At 44.8% G+C, this 26596-nt stretch overlaps 1 protein-coding gene across 1 annotated transcript in view; it reads left to right on the plus strand.

Moving 5' to 3' along the window:
• LOC113406629 (maestro heat-like repeat-containing protein family member 2B) overlaps positions 1 to 26596 on the plus strand; it is a 54668-nt gene that overhangs the window by 21122 nt on the left and 6950 nt on the right. Inside the window, exons 16-32 of the mRNA XM_029911710.1 lie at positions 2754 to 2861; positions 3217 to 3336; positions 3589 to 3711; positions 5389 to 5541; positions 6344 to 6370; positions 6696 to 6818; positions 7232 to 7311; positions 7796 to 7931; positions 8100 to 8195; positions 14687 to 14810; positions 16214 to 16326; positions 16999 to 17151; positions 18315 to 18469; positions 20258 to 20420; positions 20871 to 21064; positions 25729 to 25866; positions 26075 to 26186. Coding sequence (XP_029767570.1) covers positions 2754 to 2861; positions 3217 to 3336; positions 3589 to 3711; positions 5389 to 5541; positions 6344 to 6370; positions 6696 to 6818; positions 7232 to 7311; positions 7796 to 7931; positions 8100 to 8195; positions 14687 to 14810; positions 16214 to 16326; positions 16999 to 17151; positions 18315 to 18469; positions 20258 to 20420; positions 20871 to 21064; positions 25729 to 25866; positions 26075 to 26186 — 2118 coding nt within the window. The remainder of the gene's footprint in view (positions 1 to 2753; positions 2862 to 3216; positions 3337 to 3588; positions 3712 to 5388; positions 5542 to 6343; positions 6371 to 6695; positions 6819 to 7231; positions 7312 to 7795; positions 7932 to 8099; positions 8196 to 14686; positions 14811 to 16213; positions 16327 to 16998; positions 17152 to 18314; positions 18470 to 20257; positions 20421 to 20870; positions 21065 to 25728; positions 25867 to 26074; positions 26187 to 26596) is intronic.

The raw sequence follows: 26596 nt of genomic DNA on the forward strand, positions 1-26596 counted from the left end.
ATTGAAGTGTTCACTTACTGGCTTATGTATGTTATCATTCCTGATGTCCGATTTGTGTCCATTTATTCTTTTGCGGAGGGACTGTCCGGTTTGGCCAATGTACATGGCAGAGGGGCATTGCTGGCACATGATGGCATATATAACATTAGTGGATGTGCAGGTGAATGAGCCCTTGATGGTGTGGCTGATGTGGTTGGGTCCTCTGATGCTGTTGCCAGAGTAGATATGGGGACAGAGTAGGCAACGAGGTTTGCTACAGGGATAGGTTCCTGGGTTCGTGTTTCTGTGGTGTGGTGTGTAGTTGCTGGTGAGTATTTGCTTCAGGTTGGGGGGCTGTCTGTAAGCGAGGACTGGCCTGCCTCCCAAGGTCTGTGAGAGTGAGGGGTCATTTTCCAGGATAGGTTGTAGATCGTGGATAATGCGCTGGAGAGGTTTTAGCTGGGAGCTGTATGTGATGGCCAGTGGTGTTCTGTTATTGTCCGTGTTGGGCCTGTCCTGTAGTAGGTGATTTCTGGGTACCCGTCTTGCTCTGTCAATCTGTTTCCTCACTTCCCCAGGTGGGTATTGTAGTTTTACGAATGCTTGATAAAGATCTTGTAGGTGTTTGTCTCTGTCTGAGGGGTTGGAGCAAATTCGGTTGTATCTGAGGGCTTGGCTGTAGACAATGGATCGTGTGATGTGTCTTGGATGGAAGCTGGAGGCATGTAGGTACGTATAGCGGTCAGTAGGTTTCCGGTATAGGGTGGTGTTTATGTGACCATCGCTTATTTGCACTGTAAATAAGTCCCTCCGCAAAAGAATAAATGGACACAAATCGGACATCAGGAATGGTAACATACATAAGCCAGTAAGTGAACACTTCAATCTCCCTGGTCATTCTATTACAGATTAAAAAGTCACTATCATTGAACAAAAAAACTTCAGAAACAGACTTCAAAGAGAAACAGCAGAACTAAAATTCATTTGCAAATTCAACACCATTAATCTGGGCTTGAATAGGGACTGGGAGTGGCTGGATCATTACAGAAGCAGCTTTTCCTCTCCTGGAATTGACACCTCCTCATCTATTATTGGGAGTGGATCACATCCACCCTGATTGAATTGGCCCTGTCAACACTGGTTCTCCACTTGCGAAGTAACTCCCTGCTCTCCATGTGTCAGTATATAATGCCTGCATCTGTAACTTTCACTCTATGCATCCGAAGAAGTGAGGTTTTTACTCACGAAAGCTTATGCCCAAATAAATCTGTTAGTCTTTAAGGTGCCACCGGACTCCTTGTTGTTTTTGTAGATACAGACTAACACGGCTACCCCCTGATACTTGACACCATATAATCAAAGGGTGTCATGTAAAGCCTTTACTGGATACCTGTGCCACACGGATCATCATAATCATTGCACAGTGACTGGATGGATAATATATAAGGCGTTATGGTTGTATACTGAAAGTTATGCTTTTAAGGTCTGTGAGTTGGGGCTGGTCACCAGAAAGTGATCAATAAGTTTCTTTCAGGCAGGAGATGCTTATCTGCCTGAATGGCTGTATGTAGATGAGTAATTCTTCACAGTGGATGCTAATCAATAGAGCAACATTCTAATCAAGTGATTGCAAAGTCTCCAGAGGAGATTCGATACAAGAAAAACAAACAAACAATAGGGGGTACCCTGTTTACAAGTGAAGACAATGGATGCTTGGAACTATATCTAGAGGTCCAGAGGTATCCTGTACCAGGTATCCTTCACCTATTGGACGAACTGCCAGCTGGCTTGTCTTATGAATGGAGGATCACATTTGGTTTGGGTGTTTCATGCTGGGAGAGAGATTTGGGGGAGCTATCCTTTGTGAGACAGGGGAATGGTTGGTTATCTAAGTTTAAGCTCTAGAAGTATGTTATGATTTTATTTTTATGTAACCATTTGTTTACATTAATTTTACTTGCTGCTTCTCAAATCTCTGATCTTTGTGAATTAAACTCTACTTGTTTTCACTATAAACGTATCTAAGTGAAGTATAGTTGTTTTCACTCTAAACGTATCTAAGTGTGTTAAATGGAGCGGTGATGCTGAGGTGACACCGATGACGTGGTGTGTAGCAAACCTATGAATTCTGTGAGTGTCCAATGGAACAGGGGCTGGACATTCTGGGGCTGCACAGAGGGCTCGGCGGTTGGAGTGTACCAATTGCTTATCTGTAGAAGGACAGTGGAGCTGGATGGGGTGAGAAGGGTGTGCTTGTGTTTCCTGTGGCTGGCAGAGTCAGGAGCTGACACCTGGCAGGCACAGAGAAGGCTTCCTCCTGCTAAGGGCAGGTGGTAGTGAGGTACCTCACAATCCTGGGGACCCTCGGGAGGTGGCATAAAGGGTCCATAACACTTCAGAGAAGGTTCCTGGTCCTTCATAGTCCAGGGCCCTTTGTTCAAAATTTATTAGACCTATTCTCCATCCACTATAAAATCACTCCTCAATGGTCAGATTTCTTGGCTCCATCTCATTCTCCAATTCACTGTCTATCTGGGTTTGGAGACTGAGAGGAATCATCAGGCAAAGGTTAAAGAACAACAGGCAGAGGAAGTCTGGGTTGTTGATGTTTATAGTTCTCAATAGGGAAATAATCTTCCCATGACACCTGAATATTGGAAAGTTTACAACAGAGAACAAGGAAGAAAAAAAACACCAAACAAATAAACAAACCCCACAACAACCCCCAAATTCTTGCAATTAACCATCTGCTTTAACTCTTGTTTTACACTCAGTTCCTAAGAACATCTCTGGAGATGATAGGCGACAGTGCCTGGAGCAGCCAGATAAGCCTTGAGTTGAGCCAGCAGATGGCCGGCTATGCCAGCCCCTCCAAAGAGAAGGTTTGTTATCTGTTAAGGCTTAGTTTCTAGTTAATTTCCCTTGAAATTCTGATTGGGGGGCAGCATAAGGCTTCTCTCAAGGCTTCATTACTTTATATTTTATTCTGCATATAAAATTTGTTTTTACTTGTTCCCTGCTCTCTTGCCCCCCGCCCGCCCTTCCAATATTTGCTTGGACAGGCTGCTTGTCTGTACTGCATTGTTGGTTCTCTGGCTGGGCTAGATGATGGGATGTTTCTGCAGTATGGATGCTTGGACTTGGCTATCTTGTTCCTTCCTGAGTGTTGCTGAGCTGGGTCTGTACTGACAGGCACGTTGTGTTACTGATATCTCAGGGCTGGTCTCTTTCTTTCAGAGTTTCCTGTATAAGGCGCTAGGAACGTCCTTAGCAGTTTGTCAGGACCTGGTCCATGTTAAAACACAGATTAATACATTTCTGACGACAACAAATTATATGGAAGACCCTGAGAGAGAGGTGAGGACTCTGTCCCTCTCCCCACTTTACCAAGTAATCCCTGAATGCTCCCTGTGAGGCTCAGCTCTGAGTTGGCCTGGGACAGATGCCATTTTGCTTCATATCCTCTTCATTGCTATTTCATTCAGCCCCTGCTGCCCATGTGTCTCAGGCCTGATTGGCACTTTACACCACTTCAGGTGAAAGGAATGGACTCGTGGGGTCTATCAGGCACCTGGTTAGATCCTAACCAGTATTTTTCTTGGGTGACAGGGAGTCATTTCCATCCTCGCATTGTCTGCTGAGAGCCACTTGGACCTCACCTTGAACGCACTTCAGGAGTTTGGGGCTGCAATGAGCAAGGTTAAGATTTCTGGGTTCATCGGCCGCCTGAAGGTAAAGGAGCCAGGGGCTTCTCTCAAACTTTCTCTCCCTCTAAAGCAGGGGCAGCAACCCTGCGGTAGTGTCTGCTCTGGTCAGCTAGCATTGTCCCCCAATGTATGCGTTCTGCATGATGCCTGCAGTTAAGCAGAGAGGAGCACAATCTGGAGCTGGGGTTCTCTCAAATGATTTTTATCGTCTGATGTCTTTTCCATGCAAGCAACTGATGTAGTTCCCACACATTGTGCATGGGAGGGGCGCTCAAGCCATGAGACATCAGATGATAAAAATCACTTGAGAGAACTCCAGCTCCAGATTGTGCTCCTCTCTGCTTAACTGCAGGCAGTCTGTTGTAAAATGATGGCAGATACACTGGAAGGTAGGGATAGGATACAGAGGGACCTAGACAAATTAGAGGATTGGGCCAAAAGAAACCTGATGAGGTTCAACAAGGAGCAGAGTCCTGCACTTAGGACGGAAAAATCCCATTCACTGTTACAGACTAGGGACCGAATGGCTAGGAAGCAGTTCTGCAGAAAAGGACCTAGGGGTTACAGTGGATGAGAAGCTGGATATGAGTCAACAATGTGCCCTTGTTGCCAAGAAGGCTAATGGCATTTTGGGCTGTATAAGTAGGGGCATTTCCAGCAGATCGAGGGACGTGATCGTTCCCCTCTATTGGACATTGGTGAGGCCTCATCTGGAGTACTGTGTCCAGTTTTGGGCCCCACATTACAAGAAGGATGTGAAAAATTGGAAAGAGTCCAGCGGAGGGCAACAAAAATGATTAGGGGGCTGGAGCACAAGACTTATGAGGAGAGGCTGAGAGAACGGATTGTTTAGTCTGCAGAAGAGAAGAATGAGGGGGGATTTGATAGCTGCTTTCAACTACCTGAAAGGGGGTTCCAAAGAGGATGGATCTAGACTGTTCTTAGTGGTACCTGATGACAGAACAAGGAGTAATGGTCTCAAGTTGCAGTGGGGGAGGTTTAGGTTGGATATTAGGAGGGTGGTGAAGCATTGGAATGTGTTCCCTACGGAGGTGGTGGAATCTCCTTCCTTAGCGGTTTTTAAGGTCAGGCTTGACAAAGCCCTGGCTGGGTTGATTTAGTTGGGAATTGGTCCTGCTTTGAGCAGGGGGTTGGACTAGATGACGTCCTGAGGTCCCTTCCAACCCTGATATTCTATGATTCTAAAACTAGGCAAATATCTAGATGAGTTGATATACCCCTGGAAGACCTCTGCAGACCCTCAGGGGTACACAAGTACCCCTGGTTGAAAACCACTGATCTAAAGGATAGAGCAAGAGACTAGGCCTCTGGGCTTCCATTGCTGGCTCTGCATTTACTCACTGTGCAGCCTTAGGCAAGACATTTAGCGCCTGATCTTGTACCCACCAGTGTCAACGACTAAGCTCCCGTGTACTTCACTGCTGTAGGTTCAGCATTTTAGGCTCTCTGTGTCAGAGTGACCCGTGGGAATGATGGAGATACTAATAACTCCCTACCTCACTCAGTTATTATATTGCTTAAATACTGTTTGCAAGTGGTTTGAGATCTTTGGCTGAAAAGAGCTTTGCAAGTGCAAACTGCCATTGCTGCTGTGAGCAATTCCTCGGTCAGCAGCAGATCAGAATTCCAAGGCAAAACGAATCACAAGAACTTGTCTCTAGTGACGTTTCCGATTGTCTAGGACTACCACCGTGGAAAAAGAGGCAAGACTCGCAGCACCCTGATGCTGACATACAGCAACGTGGCTGTTCATGCTCCAAAAGACCAGCTTCTCTCCCGAGTAGAGGCAGACATCACAGGGAACATCCTTCACCATTACAGAGCCAGTTGTCAGGTAAGAGCTTTTGTGTGATAAGTGTTAGGGGCATTACCCTGAAGTTATAACATTGCCTCTGAGTTTATAGAGAGAGGGCTTGTATTTTCTAAAACTCTCCTTTGAGCAATAATTTGTCACATAACTCAAATTTAAAACTGTAATGGACGGAACGTGAGCTGTCACATGTTGTATCATTTTTGTTGCTCTTTGTATTTTCTCTAGTTTCTCTATATTCTTCTGAAATTCTGTAGACCACAGCTACACAGTAATTCAGATGCAGTCAGACTCAGGCTATTCAGAATAACACTCTAACTCCCCTAATATGTATGTGTATCTAGCGCTATCTTTCGCTACCCAAGAGAGACTAGTGCTAGCTTGTATTTAGTTGATTTGCTGTCACTCTGTTTCTTGGACACACTACTTCCCTTACCTCTTATCTGTCTTCTTGTTTGTCTGTGTGCTCCTTATTTCTGTTCCCTAGGTGTCTGACTGCTGGCACTGACTCTCATCTCCGTGCAACCTCTCCACGTCGCTTTGCCATTCAATTCTGCCCTGTCTGACTGAGACTCTCATTTAGGCATTGTCAAAAACAGTTGAACCAAACTGATATCTTCTAGTAGTTCACAAATGCAAATATTATGTAGTGTGGCCCCTGATATTGACCGCTGCAAAACACCCCCTCTGGATACATTTCCTGCGTTTTGGAAGATTTAACAATAGTGATTTCTCTCTGCTCCATATTCACCAGCCAGGACATTTTGAGGATGTGTGTTATGTTGGACATACATTGCTAATAGCTGTTTTGCATTTCGTTTTTCAGGTGCTGGGCATCACTGTTACGAACAAGGTAAATTCTAAATAATCTGCTCTCAGGTCTTGCATTTTCTATACACAAGTTGCTTGTTTAAATTGCACAGAGCTTGATTTCCTTGCTACATCAAGCAGGAGTCCTGGCTGCTCTGGTGTAAGTGGACCTGGATTTATTTGATGAACCTGGGTTTTCTTTTCTTCTGAGGTGGGTGCAGAGCCGGGGTCCTCTGCCTTCTGGGGTCTGCGGACACCTCTCTCCTCTCCTGAGGCTAGATTTAATTCCTGATCTTTATCTTCTGGACTCTGGTTCTTCTCTCAGTTTCTCATCCACATCCTCTTGTTTCTCCTTCTGGATTATGTAGGACATGTACCTAAAATTAACCCTCATCCAGAATGTCACGGAGATTAGCTGTGCCATCTTGGAGACCAGAGACTCCCAGGAGTTTGAATTCTCTTACAAACAGGAGCTCCTTGGCTACATTCTGGTGAGTGATTAGGAGCTTTGAGGACTGAAGTACAAAGGAGTTTGTTGTAATGCAATAAGACTGGTTTTCCAGGGAGATGTTATTTTATCCATTGGCTGTGACTGTACTACTGCAGTCTCATGAGCTACCTGCATGGCACCCCGAATGCTGGGTCCACTCTGAGCTCGGCAGAGACACTGACATATTGTAGGCTGTAACTGGAAGGAATGGCTTGTGTCTGGTGAGTTATCTTTTTGTCCTCCGTATAGCCTGCAGATGGCCCTACGGTCCATTTCAGAGGCAGAGAGCCTGCTGAGAACGGTGTCTGTTTATTACAGGTCTGGCATATAGCCCTATTTCAGGGTGTGAGAGGAAGACCTCTCTGCCTTTCAAATCCATTTCCCATTTTTTATGTCCCTATTAATGCATTTCAGGACTTCGTTAAAAAGGAACCACTGGATTCCCTGGCATCTCCAGTTCGCTACAAGGCAATTCTTGCCATTGGACATCTGAGGTAGGCTATTTTCTGCCATATTTCCTGGCACTGTGATGACTTCTTATTTGTTAATTCATGAGTGTCAGGTTGGGAGCAGTCTGATGCCTGCAGGGTTTGGCTCACATGCTGCTCACCAGCAGAACTTTCATTCTTGAGGGTTCGAATGTGTCCATTTAGAGGTTTGTGCTTGAAAGACACAAGACTGGAGGTTGTGGGGCATGCAGTACAATGGAGGAGAGTTCAGATGGGGAGGGAGGTGTCTGGCTAGCTGGCAGGGGGAAGGAAGCTTGTGGGTTTCTCTAAAAAGGGGACTTGAAGCTTTAGCTTTACTTCTAGATGAGCCAATACTTAATAGAGGTGCAAAGAGGTGCTCAGCTGCAAAGTGAAGGGTTGTTTGCATTTGGGGTTCTAGACTGGGGCACTCTCTAGCCATTGGACCCACTCTTTTACTTGGAGGTGGTACTGAGTCTATTGCATGACTTTTCTCTCTTTCTTCTGCCAGCAAACTCAAACCATCTTTGACCTTGGAGGAAAACCGTGAGCTCCTTGATGAGTGTTTCAAAAGTTTATTTCCCCTTCCTCCCTTGGAGAAGATGAAAGAGGAAGGCGAGACAGCCAAGGATGCTCTGCATATACAGGTACGTGACAACAATTCTCCTCTGGCACCATCCACTGTATTTCTGCCCAGCAGGCACTGGGTGATGGCAGTCACACATGGCCTCCCTGGCAAGGTTATGGTTAGCTTTCCCCGGCCCACACACACAAATGATCTGTGCTGAGCCTCACTCCTTCTCTTCTGGTTTCAGTCACTGTACATGAGGTCCTTGGAAGCTCTTGGCAAGCTAATGAAGACTTTGCTGGAGGAAGAACCAACCGCAGACTGGTTCCAGGAAATGTTTGAAGTGAGTAGACCATTGAACAGCGGTGGAGATTGTTTCTTGTGTTACAGCAGGGAAGAGTCAGAGATTTAGGGGGTCAAGCTTTAGTTGTGGAGGAATTTTCCACAACGGAGTGAATTTTAGGGAGAAAGCACTACATTCTTCCTTGTGATAAGTGGGCATGTGCCCCATTGAAATCCATGGAAGCTATGCCATTTTATGCCAGGGCTGGATTGGGATCGAGTTCTTACAATGGAGTTGACACTACTTGGACCGGCAAGAAAATCACCACTGCAGTAGCCAGATCCAAGAGAACCAGTTGAAACTGATCACTTCTTCTAAGAGGAATTCATTAATATTGAGTTAAGCCCTATGTATGGAAACTCATTCAGAGGAGACTTCCTGTTCCTCAGACATGAACAGAATATCTTGAAGAGCTGAAGGGTGGGGAGTTTGATGCACCTTCAGTATAAAAATGAAGTTATAAAAGGTGGGGGGGACTTCTCTGCTCTTATTCAAATTATAAAGAAATGCTCCTCTCTGTCATTTTGCCACTCGACGTGGGAGAAGTTGCCCAGGAAACAGACCACAGCAGCAGACATCAAACAGCATGCAATGTGCTAGACAGCTCCCATCAGACAGTCTACAGCAGACATCACATACACGGGCCCAGATTCATCTCTCATGTAACTCCTTTGGCTTCAATCACCAGAGGTGAATCTGGTCCCTGGGACTTGTATATCTAAGGGGCTCTTCCATTAGACATGTAATTCCTTTGCTACACCGAGGTCAGATGCTTTGGAGAGGGATTTTAGTGACAATTAAACCTGTTTAAGAGGAACTTTTGGGAGGGATTTTCTGGTACTAACTCTGTCCATTCCCCTGCTCTACCAACAGCTACTAAGGACATGGTTCAGTTCAGGGAAGGAGTGGGAGAGAGAAAGGGTCTTGCAGGCCAGCACCCAGCTGCTGACTGCCTATCAAGAGGCAGTTAATAGCACAGTGAGTATAGCCTCTTACTCTTCCTTGAGCTGACTTCCCTTCTTATATCAGATCTGACACTCAATGCAAATGCATGAAAAACTCTTCCAGGGCAGCAACTGGGTTCTCAAGGTGACTAAGATCCCCCTGCTACCAGAAGAGAGGTTTACACAACAATGCTGTGACCACACTCCGGGCAGACTGCAAGAAGTAGAGGGCAGACAATCCCCCAAACTGATGGCTTATTCTATAATTAGATTCACCAAGTCAACAACAGAAGAGCTCCCACCCTAGTTAACAAGATGCCAAACGCAGTCCCCTTTTGGCAGTCCAGACCTTGGCTCCCATCTAAACATCCATGTCTTGGAAGAAGGGGGAGGGATAGCTCAGTGGTTTGAGCAGTAGCCAGCTAAACCCAGCGTTGTGAGTTCAATCCTTAAGGAGGCCATTTAGGGAAGTGGGGTGAAAATCTCTCTGGGGATTGGTCCTGCTTTGAGCACGGGGTTAGACTAGATGATCTCCTCAGGTCCCTTCCAACCCTGATATTCTATGTCTAGTATAGTGAGGGGTTACTGAAAACTTGGCTCACCATATGTGAGATTCACTGATCATAAAGGACCGGATGCTTATCCCCAGGTCAATATGAATCTCAGGTCTTTCCTAAATATCATGCTGTCAGCCAGTCCTTAATAACTAAATCTAAGATTTATTGTTAAAAGAAAGAAGAGAGTTACAAATGGTTAAATGATCAATATCCATACAAGTGACTTTCAATGTTCATAGTTCAAGATCACAACAGTGATGGAATAAACTGCTGGTTTGTAAAAGTCTCTCTGGAATCATCCCAACAGATCAGAATCCAAAGGCAGCTTAGATGTAAAGTCTGTTAGTTTTTCCATGCACTTTCCAGGTTATTCCAAATGATTATTTGGAAAATCTCTGTCCTATGGCTTACACTTTCCCTGTTCAAAGTTTAAGCAGACTAGAGATGATAGGCTCAGGCCCGAGCCTTCTCTTTTATAGCTATTCTAGCAGGCTGACAAGCCTACCTCACAGAAATTGTCACAGAAGGACCTTCCCCCAATGCAGATCACCTGTTGTACTTTGCTTTGAAGATAATCTTCTATTATCATTCTATTAACACAGTAAACTAGTTACATTCCTTCACATAAGGTAATTAGCCGTTCTTCCATTATAACACAGATAGTTAAGGTGAAGATAATGTAGAAATGATTGGTTTCCTGGAGTGTCTTACATCTTTGATTTTAAGGTTAACTGAACACCTTGCATACATAATTAAGGCAATTAAGACATGAAAGGGAATTAGCATCTACAAGCTAATTTGGTTATATTGTGAAACTTCTAACCGGGTATAGATAAACACAGACAAATACACTTAGCCTCTATTGTTCATTTTTGAATGAGTTGATGATTGCTAGACTAATACATCTCTTAGAAATTCACATGCAAGTGAACTGTCTTGATACAGTAGAAGCGCCTCTTGTTAAGTTATTATGGGTCATACACAGGTTGACTGGTCTGCCAGTGTCACAAATGCATTCTTGGTTCTTATGCTCCCAGGATGCTAAAGCTGAATTTCTATTTAATCAGCTAAGAACATAAATCATAAGAGTGCTATCCTGGATCCCCCAGAAGAATGGTTCATCTAGCCCAGTATCCTGTCTTCTGACAGTGGTGGGTGCCAAATGCTTAAGAGGGAATGAACAGAACAAGGCAATTGTCAAGTGAACCATCCCCTGTTGGACAGTCCCAGCCCCAGCTTCTGGCAGTCAGAGGTTTAGAGACACCCAGATCATGGGGTTGCATCCCTGACCATGTTAGCTAATAGCCATTGATGGACCTATCCTCCGTGAACTCATCTAATTCTTTTTTGAACCCAGTTATACTTTTGGCCTTCACAACATCTCCCTGGCAAAGAATTCCACAGGTTGACTGCATTGTGTGAAGAAATACTTCCTTTTGTTTGTTTTAAACCTGCTGCCTATTAATTTCATTGAGTGACCCCTTGTTCCTGTGTTATGTGAAGGGCTAAATAACACTTCCTTATTGACTTTCTCTACACCAGTCATGATTTTATAGTTCTCTATCATATTCCCTCTTAGTCGTCTCTTTTCCAAGCTGAAAAGTCCCTGTCTTTTTAATCTCTCCTTGTACGAGAAGTTGTCCCATTGTAGGACTCATGAATGAAATTGTTTTTAATTGTTTACTGTATTAATGTAACTTCATAAATAAAGTTTTATGAATGAAACAATATTCATTCATAAAACCGGTTACCCCAATAACTGGCTAATTAACAGTTAAGATGCTTGTTAAGAGCCATAGCTGTTCAGTCAGCTGCCTTTGTAAGTTTCACTATCAATCCAATTCCTGCTTAAATCACTGAGACTTGCTCTGTTTCAGTATTGTAATTTCTGTTCACAATTTATTACACTTGCCTACAGTGTAACTTCTGTTCACTGTTTGCCATCCATTATACTTGTCTATATTGTAACTTCTGTTCACTGTTTGCCATATTGTAATTCAAACCCCATTTTAAAACGCTAACTCCATTTTGTAAGGGCTTGCTGCAACCTTCATTTTTGCAAACCCTGCTGTAATCTTATTAGTTTAGTTTAGATGTGTGAATGAGGTATGTATGGATGATGGAATCAACCTCCAGCCCCGGCCTGTCCTGATTAAATAGAGTTCAAACACCAACGGCTGAAGATGCAGACAAGAGCCCTAACAAAGTAAGAAGAATCCACCCTAAAAAGAAAAGGTACAATAGAAGGAAGATCAAAGCCCGGTCCCAGGCTGAAAGTCATGTCTGCAATTGACGGGTGATCAATCACCAAACCCAGAGGCAGCGTGACACAGCAAGACCTATAGACTCTGGATTCAAACTAAAGCCTACAAAAAGGATGGGTGAGATGGAAAACTTTGGAGGAGGGTAACATTCTGCTGCCAACATGGAAGGGCATGGGTGCATGCCCAACAGAGACCCAGCTCGTCCTTGTGCCCGGCTTTCCTGGCCAGTTAGCCGCCAGAAGCTACGAACCCAAGCTGCAAACTCAAGCCACAGACTCAAGCAGGACTGGTAACTATGCAGCAGCTGCAGAACATCTGATGGATGTGTGTGTGAATGTGTGTGTATAGGTATTAGGTATAATGTGTGTGTATAAGGATTAAGATATTAGTTACTGGTCATAAATCAAATTGTTATCATAATAAATGTGGCATCTTTATCTTGTCCCCTTTAATAAGATCCTGCTAGTTTTTATTGGTATAACACCATACGCCTAATAATTTTTGTTGCTCTTCTCTGTATTTCTTCCAAATCTAACATATCTTTTTTGAGATGAGATGACCAAAACTGCACGCAGTATTCAAGGTGTGGGGGTACTGTAGATTTATATAGTGGCATAATGATATTTACTGTCTTATTATCGATCTCTTTCCTAATGGTTCCTAACATGTTGTTATGGTTTTTGACTGCATGTTGAGCAGATGCTTTCAGAGAACTGTACACAATGATTCTGAGGTCTCTTTCTTGAGTGATAACAGCTAATTTAGACCCCATCCGTTTGTATGTACAATTGGGATTATGTTTTCCAATGTGCATTACCCAGTTCAGTACAGGAATCAGAGGCACAATGTTATCAGATGTGCCTGTCACTTTGGGTAGGCTCATTGATTAGGGTTACTCTTCTGGGGGAGGGGGAGTTTTCTGTAATTCTGTTAATATGCTGCTTATGTCACTTGTGTGTTCATATGGAGCTCTACTCCTTCTTTCTACAAGTCCCCTCCCAATGGAGCTCCCAATGGAGCTATCCTGCAGGACCTAGGTTCCCCAGGACTAATAACTAGAACTAGATGAAGATGCGCACACACACTAGCAGAGCAAGTCAATCAGCACTCCCCAGCTGATCCCCTCATATGTCCCTGTATTCAGTGGGCTGGGTTAAGCAGCACTTTCAAGCTGGTACCCTTATGTGCCCCTGGTCTCAATAGGCTGGGTTGAACAGCACTTTCAGCTGCCCCTCCCTTATGTGCCCCAAGTTTAACACGTTACAATTGTACTGGGAGTAACACACTTGATGAGCAAACCCCACCGTATTTTGGGCACTACAGGGATCTTTAGCTTAGGTGCAAGAAGCGTTGCTGCAGAGTAAATGGGGGAAGCTAAAAACACAAAAGAGTAAAATAGAGAGAGAGAGAGAGAGAAGTAACCAGCTGAACCATAAAAGTTATTTATTGAATAATAGTGATAACTACACAAGGAGGGCTAAACAAACATAACAGTTACATTTTAAAGGTTAATACCTGAGGTAGAAAAGAAAACAGAGAGAGAGAGGGATCTCCCCCACTCCATGAGGCTTGAACTGGTCGGGGTTCCCAGGTGATGGTGGTAGCTCAGGGTCCTGAGTGCTGGAGACAGGCAGAGCCCCCAGCACAATCAGTCAGGAGATGGAATCCCAATGGAACTGATGCAGAGTTTGGGTCTATACATCAGAACCCTTACTTGGACATAGGTCGGGGGGTTTGTAGAGAAAATACAATGGCTCAAGGGAGAACACTAGATTTGTTTATGGGTAAACTGATGGCTCAAGAATTTTCTTTAGGCTAGGCCAGGGGTAGGGAACCTATGGCACACGTGCCAAAGGCGGCACGTGAGCTGATTTTCAATGGCACTCACACTGCCCGGGTCCTGGCCACCGGTCCGGGGGGCTCTACATTTTAATTTAATTATAAATGAAGCTTCTTAAACATTTTAAAAACCTTATTTACTTTACATACAACAATAGTTTAGTTATATGTTATAGACTTATAGAAAGAGACCTTCTAAAAACGTTAAAATGTATTACTGGCACGTGAAACCTTAAATGAGAGTGAATAAATGAAGACTCGGCACACCACTTCTGAAAGGTTGCCGACCCCTGGGCTAGACAATAGGAGCTGATTACTCTTGGCTATGGGTGTTGTTTTCTTACAGGGAGCTCACAAGGCAACTAGGCTGCTACAGTATTTTGGGATATCAATCAAAGGTTTATTACTAGAATTGCTCTGATAATTGCTGAGCTGGGTGTGTGCAGGTGTAAGTTCATTAGCATCTGGAGCAGGGATTCCCATGATGCAGTGCGTCCCTGCTTTTCTGGTCCCAGAGTTCAGTGCGGTTCCCCGTTCCTCATTCTTTATGCAAATCCCTATCCCATCTTTCATGCAGATGAGGCTAGGGGAGTTGTCTCTGTTCTACATTCTGTATGCAAAAATGGAGACGTCTTAATCTTGTCACCCTTGTCAGGGGGGGTCTAGGTGTGTCTCCCCATGCCCTTCATTGTTCTCTGCAAGCCTTTTCTCCGATCGGTTTTGGTTCAAACAGAGACGGGGTGAGGGGTGTCCTTCATGAGTCACACAGGCTAGATACAGCGCCCTGGTTCCCCAAAAACACAGAGCTGACTGGTATCAACAATAAGGATGGCAAGTGAAGTCTAGTACAGCTGGAGAACGTTCATTCTTCATTCTTTTGTAATTAGACTCAGGAAACTTTTAATCGGTTTGGATCTCTGATTGGACTAATAGCACCATACAGCTGTGATTCACTGGCTACGTCCCGTCAGTGGGCGGTTGACTGTATCAGCTGCCTTCTCTGTATACAAGGTGAGGAGACCATTACCAGGTATAAGTAATTCTTCACCATTAGCAGGTATAAGTAACTCTTCACCTTCTTTCACTGTTGTAATGTCCATTTTTCTGCCTGTCTAGTTCTTTCTGTCCTGTCTGTTAGCACTTAGATAACAGAATGGTGGGCATCTTGTAAATATCTGATTAGAAGAGAAGATTATGATGTGTAAAGAGCCTAGCACACTTTTGGGAACTGTACAAATAATAAATGGTCTGCATACAGGTAGATAACTGCTAAATTCCTTAGGGCTTGTCTACACAGGGACACTAAGGAAAGTTAATCCAAATGAACTAAAGGTGTAAATTTAAAGTGGCATTAAACACATGTGTGGATGCTCTGATTCTGAATTAAAATGGCCCTTATTAATTTTAGTGAATTACATGAATTAAACTAACCTGAAATAAGGCCCCTTTAATTCTAAATAAGTGTGTCCCCATAGGTGTTTAATGAAGTTTAACTAATGCATTTTGAAAATTAATTTGGATTAGCTTTCTTGACTATCTCCATGTAGACAAGCCCTTGGTACTAAACATTTTCATTCTCTTTACCCTGCCACTGGCTGTATTGGAGGGGTTTCCTGGAATAATTCTTTAAACAAAAAGTTCTTCCAGCAGCCCTCTGTCATGAGCATTCAAAGCTACTGGAGTAAGTGTAGGCCATTTTCCCCTCTGTGAGAGAGTAGGATATTCTTTTCACCTGATGGTTAGATGTAGGGTTAGGGTGACCAAACAGCAAATGTGAAAACTCAGGACAGGGGGTGGGGGGTAATAGGAGTCTATATAAGAAAAAGACCCCCCCAAATCGGGACTATCCCTATAAAATCGGGACATCTGGTCATCTTATTTCCAATTATTATTAATCAGTCCTAAAAAACAGTGTTGGTGATTCAGAAACAGAAGAAGGGACTCCAATCTTTGCATGTACAAGATAGAAATCCCAGCATTGTTTAGAAGTGACTGATGAGCCTGGGTTTCCTGCCGAAGTTTTTGTCCAGACCCATCTCTTTTACAATGAGAGTTTGGTGGAGGGATTCACCTCTACATTGGAACCTGAGATCTATCTGCATGACTTGTACTTGAATATGAGATTAGATTTAAACACTAAGAGCAGAGAGGCTACTGAAACCAGACACACCCAGAAAGCTGCTCCAAGCTGAATACAGTGCTTGTTCAATCCTGTATCATTCACAATAAATTTAGGGTGTAATCCCGACTCCATTACAGTCAACAGGAGTTTTGCCATTGACTTTGATGGGGCCAAGATTTTACACTATGCTGATAACAGCATAGCACATGGATCCTTCTGTATGAATATCCATGCAATAGAGGTTCAGTTTCATTAATCGTTACAGTACTTTTTCTCCTTTTCTCCACTCCAGGCCAGTCCATGAACCTGGGGTCAGCGGCGGAGGAGGAGCTGAAATGTCTTCGTGAAGCACTAACAGCTCCAGACCCTGAGGCTCTGTTTCAGGCATCTTCCAAAATGGCCAGGGTAACTGACTCAAAAAGCTTGTGCGGATGTTCTAGTGACGGGGCACTATTCATTTTACATTTAAGCTTTTATGATGCCTTTCCGTACTTGGAGTGAGCTGTGGGAGCGGGGCATTCATTGCTAGTAACCAGCAAGATGCTTTTCATAGATGTGTGCTATGAATGCCATGTAAAAACCAGATTCCACAGAATGTTGCACGCACATGAAAATACGCACGCAGCTGCGCACACATGTACCTATCCAGCCATCCATGAGAAAAAACTGTGTTAGTGGAACATCAAGCTGAGAAACCACCCAGTCTTCATTCTGTCACTTTGTGGGTTTGCCTTAGCCTATATTTGTGTGCATGCCTCTCTTTACTTCATTTTATAAGTTGTAAAAAGATGCAGTGTATATAAGAGAATACAAACTGGAAACTTCCCTCCTGCATATCCAGTACAATGTTGTGCTAACTGTGCCACAGAGGCTTTGCCTCTAACCTGATATCATTAGTGTAGAATACAAAAATGTCGTATCTAGACTGTCGAGAGAATTGTAATCACAAATGGCTCGCTAGACATGAGGCTAATTAACACTTTGTTGATGCATATATCTTTTCATAGAGATATTAGGCCTCCATTTTTAAAAAGCCAGACATCATTGCAGTCTCTCCTGTTTTTGATTTGTTCCCAGGTTGTTAGTGAGTACTTTCCCGCAGAACAGGCTACAGACTTTATTAAGGCCACATTGGGTGGTATGTTGTCTGCCAGCCCCACCTGTGCCACGGCAGCTGGACTGTGGATGAAGATCATCCTGAAGGAGTGTGGAGATGCCATGCTGGACAAGGTAAAACGGGAAACTGGAGAGGTTTTCTGCCTAAACTCTAGGCTTTTAGCTCTTTCCCCTTATGTGTAATGAACAAAAATCTTGCTGTTTCTCCCCCTCGGACATAGAGTCGATTCCATCTCTGTTCCTACCCTAAGATAGGCAATGGCAGAATCAATCGTAGTAGACAGAGATAATCTAAGGGAAAAGGAAGATGGTTGGTTATTTATTTGTCTAGCTTGTTGCCACAGTATTCAGCCAAGAAAGGCTTGAAAAAAGAGACTCTGGGGAAAATACAACAAGACAGAATGACTGGCACTTGGAATCATCCAGTTCTTAGGAGGCCTATGGCTAATGGCTACCTGGATAAAAATAGCACTGTAGTCATTCCCAGTCAATCTGGAGCCTGGGCTCTGAGACCCACCCTCTTGCCAGGTTTCAGAGCCTGGGCTCCAGCCCGAGCAGGAACAGCTACACTTTTACACTGCTGTGGGATTTTTTTGCTGTGTAGATGTACCCTTTAAGAATAGAAGGGGGGAGGGAGGGAGAAAACTATAGTGTCTTTGGGATCCACTATTTATATGCCTTATTCTGGAGCCCAGTGTGTTAGGGCTAGATGAAAGGAGCACTCCACAAATCTTCTAACAAGGCTGGTGAAAGGTCTCAGGACAGGGAACCCTTGCAGCAGAACTGCCATGTTTGCACAGTGTTTTGAAGATGTGAAGGGTTAGGAGTGAATACGAGAGGTCATCACCTGTTCATAGTCCCAGGCATTTGCACACTGTGTTTAAAGCACTTGCATATTTTGTGCTTGTGGTTGTTTATGAACTCCGCATTCTTCGAGGCAAATGGTCAGATTTGGCTGCTTAAATCACACCTGCAAAATGTGGGCAAGCAAAGCCTTCTTTTGTGCATGCGAACTGGTTTATTTAATGCATAGCTGGGCACCACCACATTAAATTACCTGGTATGTATATGTGTGTGTCAGTGTTAGTTTTTACAGCCAAGTGTGGGCAATTTTTGTGGGTTAAATTTATGCAGACATATTTGAACATTTGTTTCTTGAAGTGAAGAATTTCTAAAAAAGCAGCAACTGGCTAAATGGCTAAATAAAGGTTTTGATTCTGTAGAATGAATGGAGAGAAAGAAAAAGGGACATTTCTTTCTGGTTTTGTTCCTTCCAGGTGCCAGATATCCTGGTTATAATATATAGCCACATGTCTACTATCCAGGAGGGCAGCTTGAGGCAGTTCCTGGTGGAGGCGGTGTCCATTTTAGCTCACCGTGACCTAGAGACAGTGATCTCCAGCCTCCTCGGCGAACATCTGCCGATGGACAGGTATATACCGCTACCTATTGCATTCATCTTGGTGAAACATGGATCCCACAGCTTTACTGGGAGATGTAGGGCTTTATTTAAGCAGCAGACAGTTTGGGATAATTCCTAAAGGTTAATAGCCTGGGTCTTTCTGCAGGAAGGTCCAAGAGCATGTTAAGGTGGGGTGCGGAGAGAAACTAAGTGTCATTCTGTTTCCATTAATTAATAGCTGCTTTGATATCCTAAAGACCTATCTTTACTGGTATAACTGGAGTGTATTGTTGGAAACATCTACCTCTCTAGACACCTGAATTGACCTCACTCTGGGAATTAGCAGTGGCTGTTGGTTTCCTGGTAGCATGACAGCTTCAAATCCAAATCCCTGGCTGATTACAAAGAATAGAGCCAATATTATCATCAGACCTCTGCTTGGTATCAGTGAGGGTGTGGCTGCTAGAATAGAGTTGCTGTCCTGGGTACTTAAAACTGGACTGGAAGCAGATCCATCATTTCATTTAAAGATCCCTAACTGAGTTATCAGTTATCAGTGCTGGAATCTAAGACCATAAGAACGGCCATACTGGATCAGACCAAAGGTCCATCTAGCCCAGTATTCTGTCTTCCGACAGTGGCCAGCGCCACATGCTCCAGAGGGAATGAACAGAACAGGTAATTGTCAAGTGATCCGTCCCCTGTTGCCCAGTCCCAGCTTCTGGCAAACAGAGGATAGGGACACCCTTTGTGAAGGGGACATAGGATGGCCACGAATATTTGGTCTCATAGTTGTATGTCCAGTGTGGCAAATTGCCGGCACTATTATGTTGCGTCCTGCACTTTCTCCTCTTGTGGGGGTGCAGGGCACCGTTTCTCACCCCTGAACTGGGGTATCAACTGTCCCATTAGTGTCCCAGAAAAGGGGAGTGGAGAGGGAGGGACCTGGGCCCACCCTCTACTCCAGGTCCCAGCCCAGGGGCTCTAGGGATAGCAGTGAACCACTTGAACTAGCGATTCCTTCCCCTGGGCTACTTCCCTCTCCGGCCCTTCAGCTTGTGGGGCTTCCTGCCCTCTCTCCGCTTGGGCCAAGTTTCTCCCAACCCCTTGTGTCTGTAGAGTCCCTCTGCTCTGCACAAGCCGGGTTTCCCTTTACCTAGGGTCTTGGTCTTCTGGCCCGCCACAGCACTTCTCCAAACTGCTTCCTCCAAACTGCTCTCTGCTCCAACACCAAACCACTCTGCTTCAACTCCTCCAACTGTCTGATTGAAGCAGGGGGGGTTTATCAGGTGACTGGCTTTAGGTGCTCTAATTGGCTTAATTGGTTTCAGGTGCTCTAATTAATCTGTAGCAGCCTCTCTTCCCTCTACAGGGACTAAGGCTCTCATCATCCTGGGGCTTACATATCTCCCATCTATCACTCTCCTGCTGTCCTCTGGCCGTGCTATATCACACCAGTTAGTAGGAATATGGCTTTTCCTTCATCAACTTGCCTTCCAAACCCTAGATCTTTGTAGCCACATGTTCATGATTCCATATTTACTGGAAAATGGGAAAGCAGGAACTGAGGTTGGCGCTCTGTGTCCTGTCCTTCTGAAGTCTAGTATTAATGGTGAGGCTGCAGTAAGACTAGGTCACTTAACCTAGTTCTGTAACTGGAAACTCAATATTTAAACACGAGGAGCGTTAAAGGAGGACAGTACTCCTAACTTTCTCATCATTGGCAAGGAGAAAATTTGGTCTTTACTTAAATATGACGTATTCAGTCTGAGCCACAAAAGTGTCCAGGGGTCACATGTAACTTCTGTTAAATTGCAGTGACATCACTGAGCTGTGGAGATCTCTGGGGGGAGACCCCTTGCTTGCCACTCAAGTCCTAAAGATCCTGATAAACAAGATAAAGACTCCAACAAGACAAGAAGGCCGCATCACCTCAGAGACTGAAATCGACAGGGATTTGGCAGCTGCTGAACCTCTCTCAGTAAGTAAAGACAGACATGTCTTTCAGGCTTTCCTCTGCCCTGTGACAATCCTGCTGATACAAAGCTAGAAGTGTGGTATAATATTGCTGTGTGGGCACTTCTCCTCTGATGTAGGATGTTTCCCTGAGTCCAGCTCTGCTGTCTGTGGAACAAATACGGCAGTTTTAGAGTACGTGGCTGATTTACTTAATAACATCTGGCAATTAGCAAGTCTTTGAACCAGGTTTCTCACAGTGCTTTGCAAATATTCCTTAAGACTCACAACATGCCTTGGTAGGTCATACACATTTTTACAGATGTGGGAAACTGAGCCATGACTTAAGCGAGTTGCTTGCAGTCATTCAAGTTACTGGCAGAAGTGAGAATTTCATACAGCAGATCTCAGAAGGGGAGAGAGGGTGTGATGGTGTTGGGAAGAGCTCTCATTTTTTACCATTCTCTCCTTTCAGGCAACATGTGCCATCTCTGAGGTGGTGTCAGCACTGCAGTCGAGCAAAGCTGTGCAGGAGCTGCTCCCAGAGTTGTTTCCTGTTCTCCTGCAGCAGGTCAGCCGAACCCTAGGACAAGAGATGCCTTTGCCCAGGATAAGCAGCGGGATGCTATTCCGAGAAGACCTACAACATACTGAGGGCGACCCTTGCCGGTAATTAGAAGGAAGGGAGAGAAACAAGGAGAATTCCAATAGAGTTGTGTGACACTCCCCAGGAGTTCCCAGGGTTACGAGGCACCTTACCATCACCTGCCCTTAGAGTGAGGAAGTCTTGTCTGTGCCTGCTGTGGGTCAGTTCCCTGAAACGACCAGGCTCGTTTCAGGGAACTGAACAACAACAAACACTGCCATCCAGGCCTCCTCAGACTCTTTGTACAAGTTAGTGATAGGCACACACCAACCCCCGAGTCTTCTGACTGTTCCATAGAGTGTCCAGTCCTTTATCCACTGAACACCCACAGAATTACCAGGCCTGCTGTTCCCAATGGAACAGTACACACCAGTTTATTACTTATACTTTAGACTCTATACTTTATTACTTATACTATACGGCAAAACACACAGCACTTAGATATATTTATAGTGCAAACAAGAACAGAGATGATCAAAGAACAGAGATTCCAGTGATAGTGAGTAAGAATGCGAGCAAAAAATGGTTACATGTAAAATGAAATCATAACATGCTCTTAGAGACTAAACTTAACCAACAGCTTAATCTCCTGTCTAAAGATGTTTCTCACCCAAAGTTCTCAACCACGCCTGATAGCAACCCCGCGGTCCATATCACTGTCCATCTACTTCCTAAGTGAAAGATGCCAGGGTGTCTTCTTTGTCCCCCAAATATACTAGAGCACACCTTTGATGTGTACCCCAAAATTGGGTCCCCACCCCCTGTCTACTTCCTGTTACTTTTCTTTCTTTGAAGTTCTCACAGTCTTTCTGAACTGAATGTGAACCCTACATGCTTAATTTACAGATAAAGAAACAGATGGATAAACATTTCTTCCCTGAAAGAAAACTATTTTTTCACCTTTCCTGGTGACTAGTCCCTAGACACAGATCATAAGAATGTAATTTTCAATGCATATACATGACTCTTTACACCGCATCTGTACATGTGTTTCACAATGATATTGGTGACATGGGCTTTTATTTGAGACTCATATGGCAATCTTTTAGTGAACTAGAATGTACATACCAGACCACTCGGCACCCACTCTGTGCCCCTCGCCAGTTAACACTAAGAGATTCCTGAGTCATCAGTTGACTTCAGCTCTGATAGCCCATTAATGTACATTTCCCACCAATCTCACAACATTATTAGTTTCTATTATTGTTGTGTTTATTCTGTGCCAACAAGGTGCTCAAATTACAGACTTCAGGGTTTTATAATGTCTCTGAATTTTCCTAGGAAACCAGGATCTAAACTCTGTTCACGGATGGGCAGTGGCTATAAAATAAACATAAGTACTACTTCACACAACACACGGTCAACCTGTGGAACTCATTGCCAAGGGATGTTGTGAAGGCCAAAAGTATAACTGGGTTAAAAAAGAATTAGATAAGTTCATGGAAGACAGGTCCATCAATGGCTATTAGGCAAGATGGTCAGGGATACAACTCCAAGCTCTGGGTGTCCCTAGGCCTGACCGCCAGAAACTGAGACTGGACAACAGGGATTGGATAACTTCATGATTGCCCTGTTCTGTTCATTCCTTCCGAAGAAGCTGGCATTGACCACTGTTGGAAGACAGTATACTGGACTAGATGGACCATTGGACTGACCCAGTAAGGCTGGTCTTATGTAGTGGCCACAGTGAGTCAGGTTTTCAAACATGGGTGCCTAAGCTTTGTCCACAAAACTTGAATTTGTTCACATGGATGGATACCTAGCTATGTGATTCCTGGCGCTGCAGACACAAGTGTTCTGCTCCTGCTGTTGGCCCATGTGCAGGCCTATTTTAGGTACCTATATGTGAGGGGTGGTGTGCTGTGCCCCGGCCTCTTCCATGAACACAGACTGCGCTGAGTCCCTCCAAAGTGTTCTCGGGATGCCCGCTCCTGAGATCCTGGTGGTAAGGGCTCTGATGACTGTTTGACCCCAATGGATGATCTTAAGTCACCTTTACTCTTGACCTTTGTTTTCTTTCTCCTCCCTCTTGTCTCTCAGGGGACTTCTGCATCCTCACCTTCTCTGTGGCTTGTACTTTCGTGTCTAGGTTCCTCCAGCCCCTTTACATATATTTCCTCTTTATCTGGCCCTTCAGGTTTTGTTTCCACCCTCCTGAGCCTCCATACATGCCTTGGTGTCCCTGTTAGAAAGGGATGCCAGTCCATGCCCAGTAGAAGGCAGTGGGGCAATCCATCCACTACCCCTACATGTTTCTGCCTAAACTTCCCCTTGATTTCCAGAGTCACCTCTGCCATTGGGCAGAATTTATTGTCCCCATGTACATATTCAGTTTTGATCCTACCTCTGGGAAGTATCCAGTGGGGTTTCACTAACTCCTGCCCGATTAACAAACAGGATGAAGCTGTGTCCATTAGTCCCTTTGGTGGCTCCTCCCTACCCATACCGATATGGTAGGTACTTTCTTTTTTCTTCCCTGCCTGGGAGTCTTATCCCAGCCACAAAACTGTGCAAACCCACAGTCCATTTTAGGACAGTCTCTTTTTAGATGTCCTTCAAGTCTATGTCGGTAGCACACTGTAGGACAAGCTCCCACTACAGTTCCTTGAGGCGCCTCCCTCTTCTTCTTGCTGCCCTTCCCAGCTGGAGGCACTCTGGTCCTTCTCAAATCTAGTCCCTTAAACCACTGACTCACTCTGGGAATGTCCGCCTCTGCAAATTCCTCTAACTTTAACTGTGGGGTCCAGATTAACTGGCTGGCGCCACGTAACCCATGCTCGGGTATGCTCAGGGAGACTCTGAAGAAACTTCCAGAATCATGCAGTCCATGATCTCCCCCACAGTTTGAGTATCTGGCCTTACCAATGAGTGGCCCAATCTTTTAATTTCTGTCCAAATGCACAGAAGCATAATCCCTCAATCCATCTTTCAATTCTCCATTTCTGGCAGTACTTTTCTGTGGACAGGCCCCACCTAGTCCAGCATGGCTGCCTTAATCATGTCATAATCTCTTGCCTGCTAATCACTAAGACCCATATATGTGCTTCCCCGGTTAAATAGGGTGTCAGTTGAAGACCCCACATTGTTCTGTCCCTATGAGGTCTCACTGCTGCTCCTTTAAGAGTAACCAAAAACACATCAGGGTTGTTCGCAGGTCCCATTTTACAGAGTCTGATCTCCTGTGCCTGGTTTCCATTTCCTGTCACAGGACTGGCCAAACTTTGGAGGATTTGTTGCCAGACCTGGGCTTGCTCCTGTATAAATTCCTGAAGGCTCTTTTACTGTTAAACCTACCAGGCAAGCAAAGGCTGTTTTTCTGCATGGTGGGATTGTTGGAAGGTCTGTAGGGTCTTCTACACCAGCAGTTCTCAACCAGGCCGGTTTTAGGGAGTCCGCTAAGCAGGGCTGGCATTAGACTAGCTGGGGCTTAGGGCAGAAAGCTGAAGCTCTGAGCCCAGCCACGCTGGAGCCCTGAGGCCCAGCACCTGCACTAAAGCCCCGAGCCTCTGCACCCCATGAGGTTAAAAACCAGAGCCAGGAGCCCCAAACTCTGATGCCTGGCAGGGCAGAGGCCTGGAACTGGGCCATGGAGTATTTGTAGCATGTTGAGGGTGGGGGGAGGCTCAGAAACAGAAAGGTTGAGAACCCCTGTTCTACACTTCTCTTTGCTGCTTCACCATCCATTTCAGTGTTCCCTCCATCACCCGGACTGCCAAAACCTCTACACCGGCTTCTCCAACAGGCTCTCCATTTGCATAGATAACAGGGAAATCCCTGATGAGCCCCCAGCTGTGACAGAGAGGGGTGTTGCACCCCCACATCTTCCACAAACACAGACCGCGTTGAGACTTTCTTGCTTGTAAGCACCAATATATAGTCTATTTAATCCCCCTACCAATACATAGCACCTTTATATTGTATCTCAACTTTCTAAACTCTTCTCCAAAAGTGGGGGCTAAGGTGTTTCCACTCAGAGACCTCACTTTGTCAGGCTCTCCTAGCTTTTTGTCTTTCTGTTTCTCCTAGCGTGACCAGACAGCAAGTGTGAAAAATCAGGACAGGGGGTGGGGGGTAACAGGTACCCGTATAAGATAAAGCCCCAAATATCGGGACATCTGGTCACCCAAGTTTCTTTCTCTGTCTGTTCCCCTCAAAGAGCTCCTGCCCATGTCCTTTTATACAGTTTCCCTGTTAATGGACTGATTGGTTCCTTGACTCACTAGCCCCAATCTGACCTCGTAATCAGGCACACCTCTGTCCAATTAGGCCTTCTGTGAGGAACCAAATTAGTACTAATAGTGACCAGAGTGCTGATTCAAGTGCAAACCCTCAACTCTCTGTCACATCATAAATGTCCATTAGTGATCACCACACTCTATGCCCCCAGTGTTTGGGTCCTGATCATGTATCTTTTCCATATCATTGTACTCTGCTAGTGCCCATACTCCTTGCAGAAAGGGAAAAATGACTGCAAAATTTTGTCCCTAGCAAAACTAGTCATATGAGATGTATGAGATGAAACTTACCTCCCAGCATCAAGTCCTTCCAGGGACACTGGTGTCCAGGATATTGCCAATGGATGAACTGTCGATGAACAGCAGACCTGACAAGTAACCGGGGCTTCCTTGCTCTGTTCAGGCTGCACCTTCCTACTGATTGCTGCAGTTCTGTGCCTCTCTTTCCCCAGGCTTTCTATCCAAGCATTAGAGGCTGTGCTTTTCAAAGCCGGGAATGAGAGACTGGGGAGAGCGCTCAGGGAGCAGAGAACATGGAGTCTGCTTGAAAACCCCAAGACTCACCATGAGGGAGTGTGTCTGCTGGTGAGGTAAGAGATCTAGGAGGCATGATTTTATCCTTGGGAATCAGTAGCAAATAGAGTGTCTGAGAGGGAACCTCCAGTTTATAGCTTTGTGGGGGGTGCCCTGGGTGGAAACACACAGCTCCTATTCATAGATATCAGTGCTGTATGCTCAGAGCAGCTGAGTTTTTGAAGTGTGCAATCTACCCCATAAGTGGTTTATTTTGTCTTCCAGTGTTCTGCTAAGATCTGGACTAATAACACCTGAGATCTTACAGAGCCTCCTCCCCTGGGTGAATTCCCCAACAGAAAACCTCCGAGTCACCAGCACAGCTTTCCTTGCCCAGGTAAGACACAGGGTTCTGAAGAGCAGTTTCACCATTAGACTGTTGTCTCATGTTTGCCTTTCTTTCGGGAGTTGTACAGTTCAGTTCATAGGAGTAATTGTCATTTTAGATAGTAGAATGGGTCCTCCTTTATATGGAAACCTCACAAGGAATTTCATTACACCTTTCTGAGTCATTCTCTCTCTGATATTTTTATTGCTGTCATTGCCTATGCTAGCTACACAACCACTGGTGCTGGCTGAGAGAGATACAGACAGAGTTTGAATTCCTGGACCTCTTCTGCCAAGTCCTAGTGCTGATACTAACCAACAGCTCCTGATTTTGGTTTAGCTCAGCAGATCTTCTAAATGAACCTAGTGTCCTAATACTATAAAACAAGCAACATGCAAATACATTCACATCTATCTTAG

Source organism: Terrapene carolina, unplaced genomic scaffold (assembly GCF_002925995.2).
Source record: "Terrapene carolina triunguis isolate 2854851 unplaced genomic scaffold, T_m_triunguis-2.0 Scaffold18, whole genome shotgun sequence".
Taxonomy (NCBI): Eukaryota; Metazoa; Chordata; order Testudines; family Emydidae; genus Terrapene; species Terrapene triunguis.